Source organism: Chanodichthys erythropterus, chromosome 1, assembly GCF_024489055.1.
Source record: "Chanodichthys erythropterus isolate Z2021 chromosome 1, ASM2448905v1, whole genome shotgun sequence".
Taxonomy (NCBI): Eukaryota; Metazoa; Chordata; class Actinopteri; order Cypriniformes; family Xenocyprididae; genus Chanodichthys; species Chanodichthys erythropterus.
This window is the reverse complement of record NC_090221.1, coordinates 6,351,365-6,366,903: the sequence shown is the minus strand read 5'-3', so window position 1 is coordinate 6,366,903 and position 15,539 is coordinate 6,351,365. Positions and strand designations below refer to the sequence as shown.

Sequence of the window (15,539 nt, the reverse complement as noted above, 5' to 3'; positions counted from 1 at the left end):
TAAAAGAAAAATCGATCATTCTGACCCATACCATGTATTGTTGGCTATTGCTACAAATATAGCGACTCATGACTGGTTTTGTGGTCCAGGGTCACAATTAAGGTCTGTTTAAGTGACATTTTGTAGATTTTTGAACTTGAGACAAAGTTCTCTATCTTTAAAAGAAAAGAAAAAAAAAAAAAAAAACTGGTAAAAGACTGATAGAAACATTTTCGTGATGAATCATTGGATACGGAACATTGCACACAAGCAGTTTTTGTACCGCCAGCACGCAAAGAGTACGAGTCGAGAGCCTGAATTTAATAGCCTCAGGAAAGCGAGACCAAACCAGCAAGGAAAAAACAGCATTTGTATTTGATTCAGTGATATAAACAGGGGAAGTACTATGTGTTTGCTCTCTCTCAGGGTTCCGCCCCTGGCAGCACTGAAGTGCACATGTTAAAGAGCATGCTTTTACTCCCTTCCTTCGCTCCTCCCCGAGTGTGATGTTGAGGGGAAAGGGGGCGGGATCTTTTTGTGAACTGATCAGCCTGCTTTACCAATCAGAAAGGTTGCTCCTCCCTCCCTTTCAGCCCTCTCCTCCATCCCTCCACCTCCTCTCTCGCTGTCTGCACTGTATGCACGCACAGGGGCAGGGAAAAGTGCAGGGCAAGAGACAGCGAGAAGAAAAAAACAAAACAAAACAAAAAAAAAACCAGAAGCAGCTTCTGTTTTTTTTTCTTTCAAACGCATTCCCGCTGCATCATTACGAGTGAACAGGAACCCCAGCTCATAAAAACCTGCGTTGTGTGTGCATACACACACTCTGGCACACGCAGTCGAGAAGGATCAACTCACAGCAGCTTCTCCCGTGGCACCTGGAACACTTGCGCACAGAAGGTGGACGTGAGAAGGCGGGAGGTCTACTCTTAGATCACCTGGAGCAGGTGGAGGAGAACCGGTCACAGCTACCGTCTGACTCCCTCGTGGGGAACCTGACCTGCCTGATGTCAAACGAGGAGTGCCGTTCGCCCATCGGTCTGGACTGCTGCAGCTGCTGTCTGGATCTGGCCAATGGCTGCGAACCTGAGCCGGGGCAAGCGGGCCACACGAGCCTGGGCAGTCCTACGTCAGTCAACCACTTCAGACAGCTCCGAGACCAGCTTCACTTTCAGAACCTAAACACAGATAAGCTCAACAACATCATGAGACAGGACTCACTGGAGTCTGTGGTCCGGGACCCCTGTTACCTTCTCAACGAGGGCATCTGCAACAGCAACATCGACCAAACCATGCTGTCCATACTGTTGTTCTTCCACAGGTATGCGAATAAAGCACATGCATCACACACCTGCTCTGGCACACACACATCTAGTTCAGGTCATAAAAACTGTAAAAGTCTTTGCCAGAGCTGTGGTTGCTGTAAAATGACCAATGTCAGGATGTTTGAGTTTGACAACAACAACATTCTGTGGTTTTCACTTATGTAATTCTGGCCTCCTGCTGGCTAACTGGTTATTCATGACTTTAAGGATAATGTTTAAAAGGGATTTGTTGTTGGTAACACTATCGTTTCGTCTGAACCAAATCAAGCTCATTTGAATTGGTTTGGGTGTACTGATTCATCACTTATTAATTGCCAACCACCAGCCAACATCAATAAATGTTACACAATCTCAATTCAAACACTGAACACTACTAGGTATTTACACTTCCTGATAAAGTCATGATTAAAGGCTATGCTCAACTGTGTTATTTAAGAACAGGGTGGCTCACGGTCTCTGCAGGGTTTCAGGAATGTGTACTTTGGTATGAAGAACATGCCTTCGCGCAAACCTAAGAGGATCTTGAGTCAGTCCTCCTAATAGTAGTTCTCACTTCTTAAACACTCCCCATTCATTGCAACTCATCAGGTTCATGCAATGATTTTCTGCAAATTTTCTACACATGCTGCATTTTTTTGTGCAGAAAATGCATGTGGATTTTTTCCCCCAAACCAGTCCGATATGCAAAAGACTCATTCATTTACAAACTATGGGCAATTTACATACCATTCTGGCATAGTCTTCCACACCATAGCAGAAGAATGCCGCAAAACAAATTCCTCTCTAGGTAATACGCATGTTTATAAAATGTAATGGTAAAGGGAGTTTCCAAAACAACCTTGGATGCATCGAACTCTCATAAACCTTTACCGTTTGCTTTAATCTAATGTCTGACGGCGTGTATACATAATATTGAATTTTGGAACATGCCGACGTGATGTACTACAGCATATTAAAGTGTCAAAAATGGATTGCGTGCCTTCCAGAGCAGGTATTTGGCAAAAGTGTCTAATCAGGATCAAGCTCACAGCATATTTTTTCCATAAAACCATACTCTCCAAACTGAAAATAAACATATATGGACATCAGGAGAGTTTGTTAAAATCCGATAGTGTTTGAAATGTTTAGTCTGTGGGAGAATTAGAGATGAGGCCTAGTGGAAAAAATGCTGAAGCCAGGTAAAGGGGCTATTACAAAAAAAGACTGAACTGGATTTAATTGACATTTGTAGCCAGATGATAAGAATGTATTCCATATGTTGTTATTATGACACGCATTACAGTGTAGCAGAGATGTGGATTAAATGTTTACAGCTTGCCTGTCTTATTTGACAGTAACAGCTCTCTCTAATAGTAAGACACAACTGCTCAAATTGCAATGTTTTAACAGTAGTAGCAGTAAAACTGGCTAATAACCATCAAGATAGCAACAAGTCAGCAAATAATTTTTACTCAGGGATATAAATTTAAAGATTTAGTTCACTCAGAAAGGAAAATTCTGTCATTAATTACTCACCTTCATATCGTTCCACACCCGTAAGACCTTCATTCATCTTCAGAATACAAATTAAGATATTTTTGATGGCTCAGTGAGGCCTACATTGCCAGCAAGATCATTTAATTTTTCAATGCCCAGAAAGCTACTAAAGACAGTTCATGTGACTACAGTGGTTCAACTTTAATGTTATGAAGCAACGAGAATACTTTTTGTATGCCAAAAAAACAACTTTATTCAACAATATCTAGTGATGGGCGATTTCAAAACACTGCTTCATGAAGCTTCAAAGCTTTACGAATCTTTTGTTTCGAATCAGTGTTTCAGAGCACATATCAAACTGCCAAAGTCACGTGATTTCAGTAAACGAGGCTTTGTTACACCATAAGTGTTTCAAAATTTCAATAGTTCACGTGAATTTGGCAGTTTGCTACATGCTCCGAACCACTGATTCGAAACAAAAGATTCGTAAAGCTTCGAAGCTTCATGAAAAAGTGTTTTGTAATAGCCCATCACTAGAATTTTTTTTTAATAAAGTCATTATTTTGTTTTTTTTTGGCGCACAAAAAGTTTTCTCATCACTTTATAATATTAAGGTTGAACCACTGTAGTCACATGAACTGTTCTAAATATATCTTTAGTACCTTTCTCTGTGTTTGAAAGTGTAAATTATCTTGCTGTCAATGCAGGCCTCACAGAGCCATCGGATTTCATCAAAAAATATCTTAATTTTTTTCCCAAAGATGAACGAAGGTCTTGCGGGTGTAGAACGACATGAGGGTGAGTAATTAATGACTTAATTTTCATTTTTGGGTGAACTAACCCTTTAATATTGTAAATGAAAATATTATATTCTGAATGACTAATGAATAGAGTAAGGCAACCAATTGCATTTCAGAGAACAAATACGCATATGAAAAGTAAGACTAGACTTGACTAGAGTTTTTATTAATTCAATTGATGATTAATTAATCTCAATAATAATAATATTAATATTATTTAATATTATTTAATTTTTTTTTTTAAATAAATAATCTAAATGAATGATATCTAATTAATATTTATAACAAAAACAAACCAAACATTTAAATGTCCTTGGAGAGCTCTAAATTTAATGCAATAAATATTAATATAATATGCAATATGATTGCATTCTTTAGTGGAATCTTATTTATGGCTGTTCTTCTCAAAATGCAATAAACTTGCTGCTCAGAATCTAATCTGTTTTACGACAGGTCAATATACTTCTTAACCTTACTGGGACATCTCTGAAACGAGTCTTGTGTGCCAGTTAATGTTTAATCTTCTTTATCGGGGTGTCCTCAGTTTTATACGTGACAGTGAAAGGTTACAGTCTACATAATTAGCTTTTCTTTATGAGCCTGGTGTCGGGATGTAAACAGGAGCAGACTGCTTGGGACCTCTGGCCCAATGACACTTCACAGTTTCAGTTACTAAATACACAGAGTTCAGCAGTTCTCTGCTTTAAATGATCAAATAGCCATTGTTAGTCTGTACACGGCCCATTTTTGGTTCCATGACAGGTAAGGCAATTCTCTTTCGTGTTGGACCGCTCTCTGCCATTGGATACTTTCCTTGTGATCCCAGCACTTTTCCAAAATATTCCTGTATGATATTTCATATTTCACACTTCTTTGCGACTATATACTGACTTATTTGTGTTTCAGTCAAAGGTCCTTGATGTCTTGAGAAAGGAACATTGTGTTATTGATAGAACAATGATAAGAAGGTGTGTCTGTTTAATTGTAGCAGAGGTCTTGCCAACTATAAGTTCTGTCCACTAAATCCTTAGACATATTTCTAAATGCCAGTCAATTTACTTAATATGCAAAAATGTAATCCACATCTCCAGGCATGCAGAGACATGGACCCAGACATGCCCAGTTGAACAGCTCATGAGCTGCACTATAGTGTCTGGGAGCCAATGTTTTTGTGAATTATCCATAGGGATTTAAATAAAAGGTGTGTTTCTGGTGCCTGGTGAATGGGTGTGATTGCACAACATATTAAAAGTGTGCTATTTTTTGCCTTTAAAAAAAGTTAATATTAACAATATTAATAATACTTTTAATAAATGTATTTATGTATTTTAAATTAAATGTAATAATTTCAATTAATAATTTTGTTTAATATTTAATCGGTTAATTTTAATTGATTTTAATTTTAATTAAATAATTACATGCTATGCCAGTTAATTACTAACACCACTCAGAAAAACAAAACAAAAACAAAAACATTTTCTTGCATTTTTATATATAAAAAAATAATAATCTGACAGCCCTAATTCAATATTTAAATATTCAATATTTAAAACACCAGCACATTAATATTTAAATATCCTTGGTGAGCCTTCAATATAGTGCAATAAATATTAATATTTATTATAGCATATATATTTGATCTTCAGTGGAGTCTTATTTTTGACACTTTTGATTCTTAAAATGTGATAAAGGTGTTTGTTTAGAATCTGGTATTCCTATCTGAGCTTTATGATAAGACATTATACCTCAGGCGACTGAGAACTGACATATGGTAATGTCCACTGTGACTACAACACAAAATACCCCAAAAATTTGGAAATTAGTTAATACTGCATCCAAAAATGTCCATTTTATGCGCATATTGATGTGAGAAATATGTGTTGGAGAAAAACATGAAAAAGAAGAAAACAAAAGAGATTTGTCACTATGGATGAAGAAGAGCCAGTGGAACGTAAACAAAAACGTACATGTTTAAAGAGAATTGAGAATAAAGCCCTTCACCTGAGCAAAAAAAAAAAAATTGTGACTCATAAACATGCATAACTCTTGGGAGCAACCATCTACTTAAATCACACCCTAAATCCATGTTCAAATGCAGAGTATGCAAAAGCTTTCTAAATGCCGTCTACGCCTTCCAAAACATGATAAAAAGACAACCCTGTGCCACCCTTCATGGTCAATGCCCATGTGAGATAACATCTGAACCCTCAGCCTTGCCCAGACCGACCCCAATATCTCTGACCAAACAGTTTGTTTTAACAAACAAGTCAGAACTGCTTGTTCTCAGGCCTCCATCCCAAGTGAGAATTTTTGGCTGCTGCTTTAAAATTCTACAGTAAAAGTTTAACCCTATACTGTAAATTAAATGGTGCAATTGTTAGGCTACCTTAAAGATCTAGAGGGTATATCTGTAAGGGATAATCCACGGATAGCTGTGCATTAAACCATTTTAATGCACTCATAGGAACACGTCATGCATTAAAATAGTTTAATGCACAGCTATCCGTGGATTATCCCGCTTATACCATGACCATTTGCCAGCATTGACAACATAACAGCTGTTATTGATGTTTATAGCGCAATATTCAACTGGAAGTTACGTTATTTTTGTAAGTTATGGCTCATCAGATCTAGCATTCTGCCTGCTTTTAATCAGACAGAGATAAAGTACGTAAGATTACATTTATTTAAATGCATTAATTATACAGTAACATTTATTTGAATTCATTAGAAAGAGAGATGCGTGTGTGAATTACCTGCGTCTGTTCAGCATCTGTTTTTTATTGTGAGTTTAATTACTTCAAAACCAACAATATTACCCTCTCGTTGCTGAGAAATATAATGTAGCGATTCAGTAGCAAAGGTATTTTATTAAAAGTCGCAGGGCAGCGCTGAAAAGTTTCTGTGCTCCCGAATGTTTCTGTGAGCGCGCAGTATGCTCTATAATCGCGTCACCACTAGAATCGTAACAAACCGGACGTATGCTTGTGTGTGTTGTAATGAAAACAGCACATTACTATAGAATGGTGATTAAACTGACTTGGAACTACCTGTGCATTAAACGATTTTATTGCACACCTTCCAGTCAGATGTACACGTGCACACTCGCGCATACAAAGTCACGCGTATGTCTGCACACTTCGTCTCCAGCCAGCATGAAAAGGAGCCACTACTAATAAAAGGCATCCAGCACATCACATGAGGAAAGAGAGCTAATGTTCACCACATGAGAGCTCGAGCTTTTTGTTCTTTCTCAAGATGTTGAGGACTTGTTGAAGCAGAGACTTGATAAATCCCTATCAATATACGTAAGTAGTACTGATATGCCAAAAAATACACCTTAATAACAATGAACCTCTGTACACTGCCAAGTCTACAGCAGAGGACAAAAACCTATCAAAAGATGAAAGTATATTGCCAGAGATCCTCCTAAAGCCTGCAGGATATTTTCCGGAAGGGAACACACAGCAGACGGTTACATAAAAAGTCCTGGGGTCATGAGGGTTTCTGTGGTTTTGGCCGAGTGGTCTTTCTTTTAAAGTTGTTTTGAGAACGTCAGGCTGATTCTGCACTATGAGCGTGAAGAAATCAAGGCTTTGAGAAACCCCAGGCCTGGAACCTCTGGGCATTATTTCCAACCATCCCTGGCTCTCTGTGGCCTCACAGGCCTGTTTATTTCACATGGTCATCGTTATAAAGAAGATCAGCTTATACATATATTACACCGCATTCTGAAGACATGCTAACCACTCCCAGCTGTGTCAACAGAAGCAGGAACACTTTCATAAGACTTCTGTTTCAAAAGAACAGCAGTCATTTAAGTGCTGATTTGATCAGATATCCAAACCATGAAAAGTGAACAATCAGAGACAAGTCATGTGGAAAATTATCCATGGACTGCAAAGCTGTGATATAACTATTAGTTAGTATTTATAGACCGAACAGCACTGGTATGTGCATTCTAGACAAGTTGGCTGAACTCGAAATACCATAGCCTACTCTTACTGCCATAACTTTTTGCACATTTTGCATGGTTTGTGGTATGCTTTTCTGAATTATTTGGCAGAAATAGAAAGAGTAGTATGCTAGTATACTATGTCGAATTCAGCCACTTTATGAAACACAGATTCGTGTGAATAAAATTGGTAATGGGACTTAATTTTTTTGTGTGTAATGTGACCTTACCAACTTAAAAATTGGTAAGGCAACTTAATTATGTGTGGACTGGGGAGTGGAAACCTGTGATTAGACCATCTGATTTTAGGGGTGACGATAGGCTTACATTTGAGATGAACGGAAATGTATTGGGATTCGATAGAATCAAGTCAGACCAAGGGAATCAGATTCAGAACACAGCAAACATGATGAAGATTCAGTCAATCTTTTAGCAAGAGACATCAATACGACAGTAGGTGACGACAAGTGATTGTCTTGAGTGAATCACTGACCCATTCGATAAACAGATTCATTTTCTGAATTCCTGCCATTGAAAGATTAGGTAATAATAAGTATATTTGAAGAGTTTGGTTCCAAAACGCAATAACTCCATTTTGATTCATTTGAGTAAAAAGGTGTTTTCTTTACCCAGAAAGTGGCAAGATGAAAACCCACTCAATCACATAGCATCTTATGGTAATAAAAACATTAAAAATTCAAATCTACATTTTGATTTTAAAAAGTTTATTATAAAAATGTATTATTTTTTCCCCAAAATGCAATAAATCCATGACACTTTTTTTTTTTCAAAATGCAATTAATCCATCAATATAAAAGTTATTTTTCAAATTGAAAATACACAACAAAGTAAGTTGATTCACATATATGACATAGTCTAAACTTTGCCAATATTTTTCTTATATACAGGCATTTTACTAAAAATACATTCAGCTGTCGCTCCCAAAATGAATTCAACTATTTGTCATTACCGATTAAAGAGTATCTGGCGCCACCGCACGGTTAAATGAACACATTTGCCGAGTACACTGGTATTAAAAACGGCTTTTTAAAAATGTTTACAGTGGGTGGAATGGTGTGCTGTGATTGGTTGAGTGGATATATCGCGTTCTGCAGAAAAAGGAGACTGGCGTTTGTCGCGTTTTGGAAAAAAAGGGAGAAAACATGACACGATAACATGACGGATATCGCATTTTGCGCAAAATTAATAAATTACTTTTCAATACTGACCAGATACAATACTGATTTTGGAGGAAACTCAATTTTTTTGAAAATGCCGTTTATCACGTTTTGGAACCAAATTCTTCATTTGTATGCTGTTCCGAATTGATTCAATTGATTTTTTGAAACAAGGAATGATTCTTTGAAATGAAAGTGATTTGTTTAAAAACACTGATTTATTTAGGAACATTGTGTCCGAGACTTGTTTGGAACCTACCGAGACCCTAAAGGGACATGGTGGTGGAAAAAAACATGAGATGGGAGGAAAAATAATTGCGTTCTCTCGCAAATGTTTTGCGTTCCCCAAAAAACATTGCATTCATTCCAAAATGTTTGCGTTCCCCTGAGAAACTTTGCATTCGCTCGCAAACCTTTGCAAGTGAATGCAAAGTTTCTCGGGGGAATGCAAAAGTTTTGCGAGAGAACGCAAAAGCATTGAAATATTTTTCTTACCATCGGTTTTAAATTTAGACCCACATACTAAAAAGATGCGTGAATGGTGAAAAGTAGTCCAATTTCACATGCCATCAATTTTCCCTGTCATAAATATAACCTAATGAAAACCTAATGAATTGATAATGTCTGAGCTAGTTATTTGAACAAGAGGCAGTCTTTTGATGTAACACATGCGATGCATTCAGTCGTGCAGCTGGTCTGAAAATTAAACCTCCATTGAGCTTGTGTTGTGAGTCATTTGCATTGATGATTCTGATTATGAGTTCACACGCAGTTCTGGATGTATCGAGCCCATATCCTCAACACAAGCTGTTTGTGATAAATGGCTTGCAGACAGTAGATGGGGTGTTATAATAAAAAGCAACAGGTGAATCAAGTTTCATAGTGGCTTAACAGGTCAATTGTCTTCATGGCAGAGACTTGTTCAAGTAATTTACTTGTCATAGTCAGACAAACACGCACAGAGGTGTATAATATCCATTTAATTGGCTGACTGAATAGCAGCATTGTTGTGACTGGGCCGGTGGAGAGTTGACAGTGAGCCAGAGGCTGAGGGCCAGGCCAGGCTTTGTTGTCTGGTATAAGGTGCTCCTGTTCCCAGAAGGAGGGTTCAGGGTACTGACAGGCACTGTCTACAAGCCCACCCAGCACTGGCATCCACTCATCCAGAGCGGCCATGCTATAGCCAAAACACAAACATACTTATTGAGGGCACTGGAGTGCCTCAGAGTCCATGACCTGGGACAACGGACTAAATGTTTAGACAGGCTAATAAAGAGACATTGTGCTGTTATATAATCTAACAAGGACCGCATAATGCCACTGACAATCATGTGATAGTGGTGGCATTTGTAAATGAAATGTTAAATGAAGGCTTACAAGTTCCAAAAAGGATGGGAAAGTACTTAAAAGTATCATAAAGTCATCCATTTGGCTATATTGCAAGTCTGTATAGGGAAAATTTGTTATTCAATTGTAATCTTCATCTCCAGTGAGTTAACTGGAAATGATTCATTCTTCAATCTGAACACTTTATTGCTCTCATGAACAAACCAAGGAAAAGTAATATTTTCTTAGTGAATAATGACTTTAATTTGGCTCTGTTCCTCACACCAAACTATTGTATATCTTCTGAGGAATAACAAAAGTACTGGGTCAATATTTTTTTATAGGCCTACTGTACTTTCCATTTTTCAAATAATTTAAAAAAAATTATCATGGTTTCCATAAAAATATTAATCAGCAACTTTTTTCAATAATAATAATAAGAAATGTTTCTCGAACAGCAAGTCAGCATGAAGGATCTGTAGTAATGATGTTGAAAATAATGCTTTGTCATCACAGGAATAAATTACATTTTAAAATATATTCAAATAGATAAATTGCAATAATATTTCACAATATTTTTTTTTTTTTCATCAAATAAATTAGCATAAAAGACTACATCAAAACATCTTTAAAATATCGCACTGACCCCCAACTTTATTTGAACACTAGCGTATAGAGCACAAGTCAAATGCATGGAAAACTCATCTTTCATGTATCAGGTTTGGGATGACACAAGGGTGAGTAAATGATGACATAATTGTCATGTTGAACTGTCCCTTTAAAGTCAGTGTACAAGGTGTCTGCTGGGAGGTAACCTCATGTTGTTGATTGTTTCAGGCCTTCAACAAAAATTGTATTATCGAAGAGGTCAGATCAGTTGCTTGTGAAATGAATTTCCCCTGGTGGCATGTGAAATAGCCACATGGGTTCATGGTTTGTTGACTTGTTAAAACACTCTTCTGGATGGCTTCAGTTGTGTTTACCTTAGGGTAAAACAGAAGTCTGTTCATGTTGAGATATAATAGCACTTTGATCACAGACTCTATATACAGTACTGTATCCTTAATTTTCCCCAAGGCCAGTTTCATTGAACATACTGTACACAGCACATTCACAGCAGTCAAAAGTGAAAGGACAGTTTCGTTTCATGTGATATTATTCTATTGTGCCACATTTAGTAATGAATGTGAAAAAAAAAAAAAAAAAAAATTGGCTAAAAATCAATGATTGCACAAACTCTGTTGCCAGAGTCGATTTCATCCATGACCTCAAAAGGCTTTGCTGCATGTTAACTGTCTTGGAGTGAAATAACTTTCACCACTTCCAACACATTCAATCCTTGCATAATGTCCTGGAAAAAAAACAAACAAGCTCCAGTCCTTTTGCCTTTATTTAGAAGATGCAATAGTATTAGTTCTCTTTTACAAATAAATAAATAGTATGTTTAAAGTAACTTTTAAAAAGTATTTTTAAAGTCATGCACATGCATTAACATTGCACAAACATATTAGTAGATCACATGACCATTATATTATATTATATTATATTATATTATATTATATTATATTATATTATATTATATTATATTATATTATATTATATTATATTATATTATATTATATTATATTATATTATATTATATTATATTATATTATTATGAACTATATATTTATGATTAAAAAAAATTAAAGGGTTAGTTCGTCCAATTAAATGTCTTTGTTCTGCTGTACACAAAGGAAGATATTTGGAAGAATTTTTGTAACCAAGCAGATCTCGCCTCCCATTGAAGAAAAAAAAGGATACCAGTTTGGAACAACTTGAGAGGGAGTAAATGATGACAGAATTTTCATTTTGGGTGAACTATCCCTTTAAGATATTTATTGATGTGATTTTTGTTTTTTGCTATTTGTTTATGAGAATGCAATGATGTGGAAAGCATCAGCATAAGTTGTTTATATGATGATAAAGAGGTGAGTCCTGCAAAAAAGTGCTTGCCCTTTATTGTCTTATCTGCTCACACCCTGGCAATGACGTCCATTGAGATAATGACAGAATCTGTCAACAGTAGTCTGCCCTCTGCAACATTTGCCCTTGTTATATCAGCGTCTGGGAGCCCACATGGGGCTGAGCAGAATCTGCGCTTAACTTAGGCCTTTCTCACATCACACGCAAAGCAGCATGCAATTATTTTAGCTCCCATATTAACAGATTAGAGTACTCACACTGCCCGTCCTAGAAGAGCAGTGCTGCATATCAGGAACGTAGGATAAGGTTCAAGTACAGTTTCAGTGCTGAGTCTATTTTTTCCACACATACTGAACTTAACTCAGCAGAAAACATGTTGAAATGCACTATAAACCTATTCATCAACATTATCTTTTGTAATATAGGTTTTTATGAAGGAACGTAAAGCAATAGGGTGAATTACATCAATCACCCATTGTTGGGTCAAAAAACGTATGTCTGGCTTGAAGTTTCTGTATAGAGCTGCAGTTAAGTTACACAGCTTTAAGTGTGTGGTGTTGAGGCTTTACCCATTGGTATTATATCTTGAATGAATGAGACATTCATATAGTGCTTTACTATGTACTACTGTACACCTAAAGTGCTTTACAATCATATCAGGGGGTCTCTTTTGAAACACCACCAGTGTGCAACATCCACTTGGCAGCCACAGAACAATGGCGCCAGTGCACTCATCACACACCAGCTGTAGGTGGAGAGGAGAGAGAGAGAGCGGTAGAGCCAATTCAAAGGTTGGCGATTATTAGAAGGCCATAATTGATAAAGGTCAATGGAGGGAATTTGGCCAGGACACCGGGGTTACACCCCTAAGTTTTTAATGAACACAGGGAGTCAGGACCTCGATTTAATGTCTCATCTGAAGGACACTTTGTCAGATGATGTGACAAAGCATTGATATATTTTGTCAGCTGACAAAAAAAGTTAAAGGGTTAGTTCACCCAAAAATGGAAATTTCTGTCATTAATTACTCACCCTCATGTCGTTCCACACCTGTAAGACCTTCATTCATCTTCAGAACACAAATTAAGATATTTTTCCAATGGCTTAGTGAGGAAATGAACACTTTCAATGCCCAGAAAGCTACTAAAGACATATTGGTAACACTTTAAAATAATGGTCCGTCATTAATAAGTAACTATGCAGGAAGTAATGCAGGACAAATAAGCAGTACTGCTTTAACACTTCAACTACTACTATTAAATAATATAGAATCAAGCTTAACTAATCAGTAAGTAATATCAAATTTAGGACTAAGATACTTCCTTATTAGCTAATCAGTAATTACAGAATGAGATTGGCATCATTAAAGGGTTAGTTCACCCAAAAATGAAAATTCTGTAATTTATTACTCACACTCATGCCGTTTCACACCTGTAAGACCTTCGTTCATCTTCGGAACACAAATTAAGATATTTCAGTTGAAATCCGATGGCTCCGTGAGGCCTCCATAGCCAACAATGACATTTCCTCTCTCAAGATCCATAAAGGTACTAAAAACATATTTATATCAGTTCATGTGAGTACAGTGGTTCAATATTAATATTATAAAGCGATGAGAATATTTTTGGTGCACCAAAAAAAAACAAAATAGTGACTTATTTATAGATGGTCGTTTTTAAAACACTGCTTCAGGAAGCATCAGATCATAAATGAATCAGTGTGTCGAATCATGATTCGGATCGCGTGTCAAACTGCCAACGGCTGAAATCACATGACTTTGATGCTCCGAACAGCAGATTTGACACACTGATTCATTTATGATCTGATGCTTCCTGAAGCAGTGTTTTGAAATCGGCCATCACTAAATAAGTCGTTATTTCGTTTTTTTGGGCGCTCCAAAAATATTCTCGTTGCTTTATAATATTAATATTGAACCACTGTACGCACATGAACTGATTTAAATATGTTTTTAGTACCTTTATGGATCTTGAGAGAGGAAATGTCATTGCTGGCTATGAAGGCCTCAAGGAGCCATCGGATTTCAACTAAAATATCTTAATTTGTGTTCCGAAGATTAACGAAGGTCTTATGGGTGTGAAACGGCATGAGGGTGAGTAATAAATGACAGAATTTTCATTTTTGTCTAAACTAACCCTTTAATTTTTTGTCATGGATGTACATAGATTATAAAAAGTTAGTAAATTGCAATGTTAAAGATTTATACTTTATCTGACACTTAGTTTTGTTGGTGCAATCTAATGTATTCTGGTCGATTCAATCATTTTAAATAATATTTTTTGTCATAAACAAATTTATGTAGCACATTTTAGGTTATAGTACCAGAAAAAAAGTTTTTAAAGTATAAGGTACATCACAGCTATTTTCACTTGATGTTGTATGGTCAAGAACATCACTGTTCTGCTGTGGGTAGAACAGACCTCTAATGAAAGTGTTTTTCTACTGTGCTAGTCTGAAAGTTTAACCACGACAAGCCATGGGTCATCATGGGTTTGTCTTGAATGGGTTGGAACATTGTGTCCTCCACAACACCTAAAGAGTGAATGAATCAGCTTGCTATTAGAGCTCATCCCTGTTCGGCTACAGCCCGGTGTAAAGCTTCTCCACAAGGTTGCTGTGTAGCATCCAAGCAGGATGTCATAGCTGTACCTATGGACTTTGCCCAGTATTTACCAGTCACATGTTACAAACCAGCGACAAATCGTCTCTGCATTGGCGTGTTGGGCATGTGTACAGCAGGTTGCAGAAAAATCTGTGTGCGTGTGGCTATGCAGTGAACAATTTTCAGTCTGAAACAGACCTTTTCACAGTAAACAACTCTCTGTTTTTTTGTTTTTTTGATTTGGGCGGCTAATTAAAGGAACTTGGTTTCTCAAAACACTAGTCTCATGCAACAGAACTAAAACTGTATTTTAAGCAATAAAAGCTGATTTATTTATTTATTTTTTCTGGTGTAAAGTTCTGCTGTCCACTTTGGTTAAGAATAAGATATCGTGGTGTAATGCTGGGAACTATGAGTCATCTAACACAGCATACAAAGCTTGTCTAAAGCGTATTATGTGTAGTGTTCTTATATGAAAAGAACTGAGTTTATCTTTATGTAATCAATCAAGTTTGTGGATATGGTATGGATGCCACCCGCATTAACTTCAACTGATAACATACATGGAGCGGTTTTCTTGTAACTCAAAAGCATTTCTTCCCATAAACATGTAATTCATTATAAATGTCAGGCTTGATGAGGGAAAGGCACTTCCCATAAACGCAGGACTCTTATTTGAAGAGATGCTAACTAACTTAGACACTGCTAAATCTAAACAGATATTACTTACAAGCTTTATTTACGTAAGTTTAAAGTTTGTTGCGTCAATTCTCGAAGACAAAGATGAGCAGAATATAGAGTCAACAACTCTGATTTATCAGGCTTGCTTTTTCAGTGGAATCGACTTGTTTGTAAGTTAGTTCTTAATTAAAATTCCTCTCCTTTTATCGGAAACGTCTGAGGCATCCTGGAAAC

The 15,539-nt window shown here is 36.7% G+C and overlaps 1 protein-coding gene across 1 annotated transcript in view; it reads left to right on the top strand.

Moving 5' to 3' along the window:
- The first annotated feature begins 618 nt into the window (after window positions 1-618).
- Window positions 619-15,539, top strand: part of tsc22d3 (TSC22 domain family, member 3) — a 34,046-nt gene continuing 19,125 nt past the window's right edge. Inside the window, exon 1 of the mRNA XM_067385614.1 lies at window positions 619-1,300. Within this exon, the coding sequence (XP_067241715.1) occupies window positions 987-1,300 (314 nt within the window). The 5' untranslated portion in view covers window positions 619-986. The remainder of the gene's footprint in view (window positions 1,301-15,539) is intronic.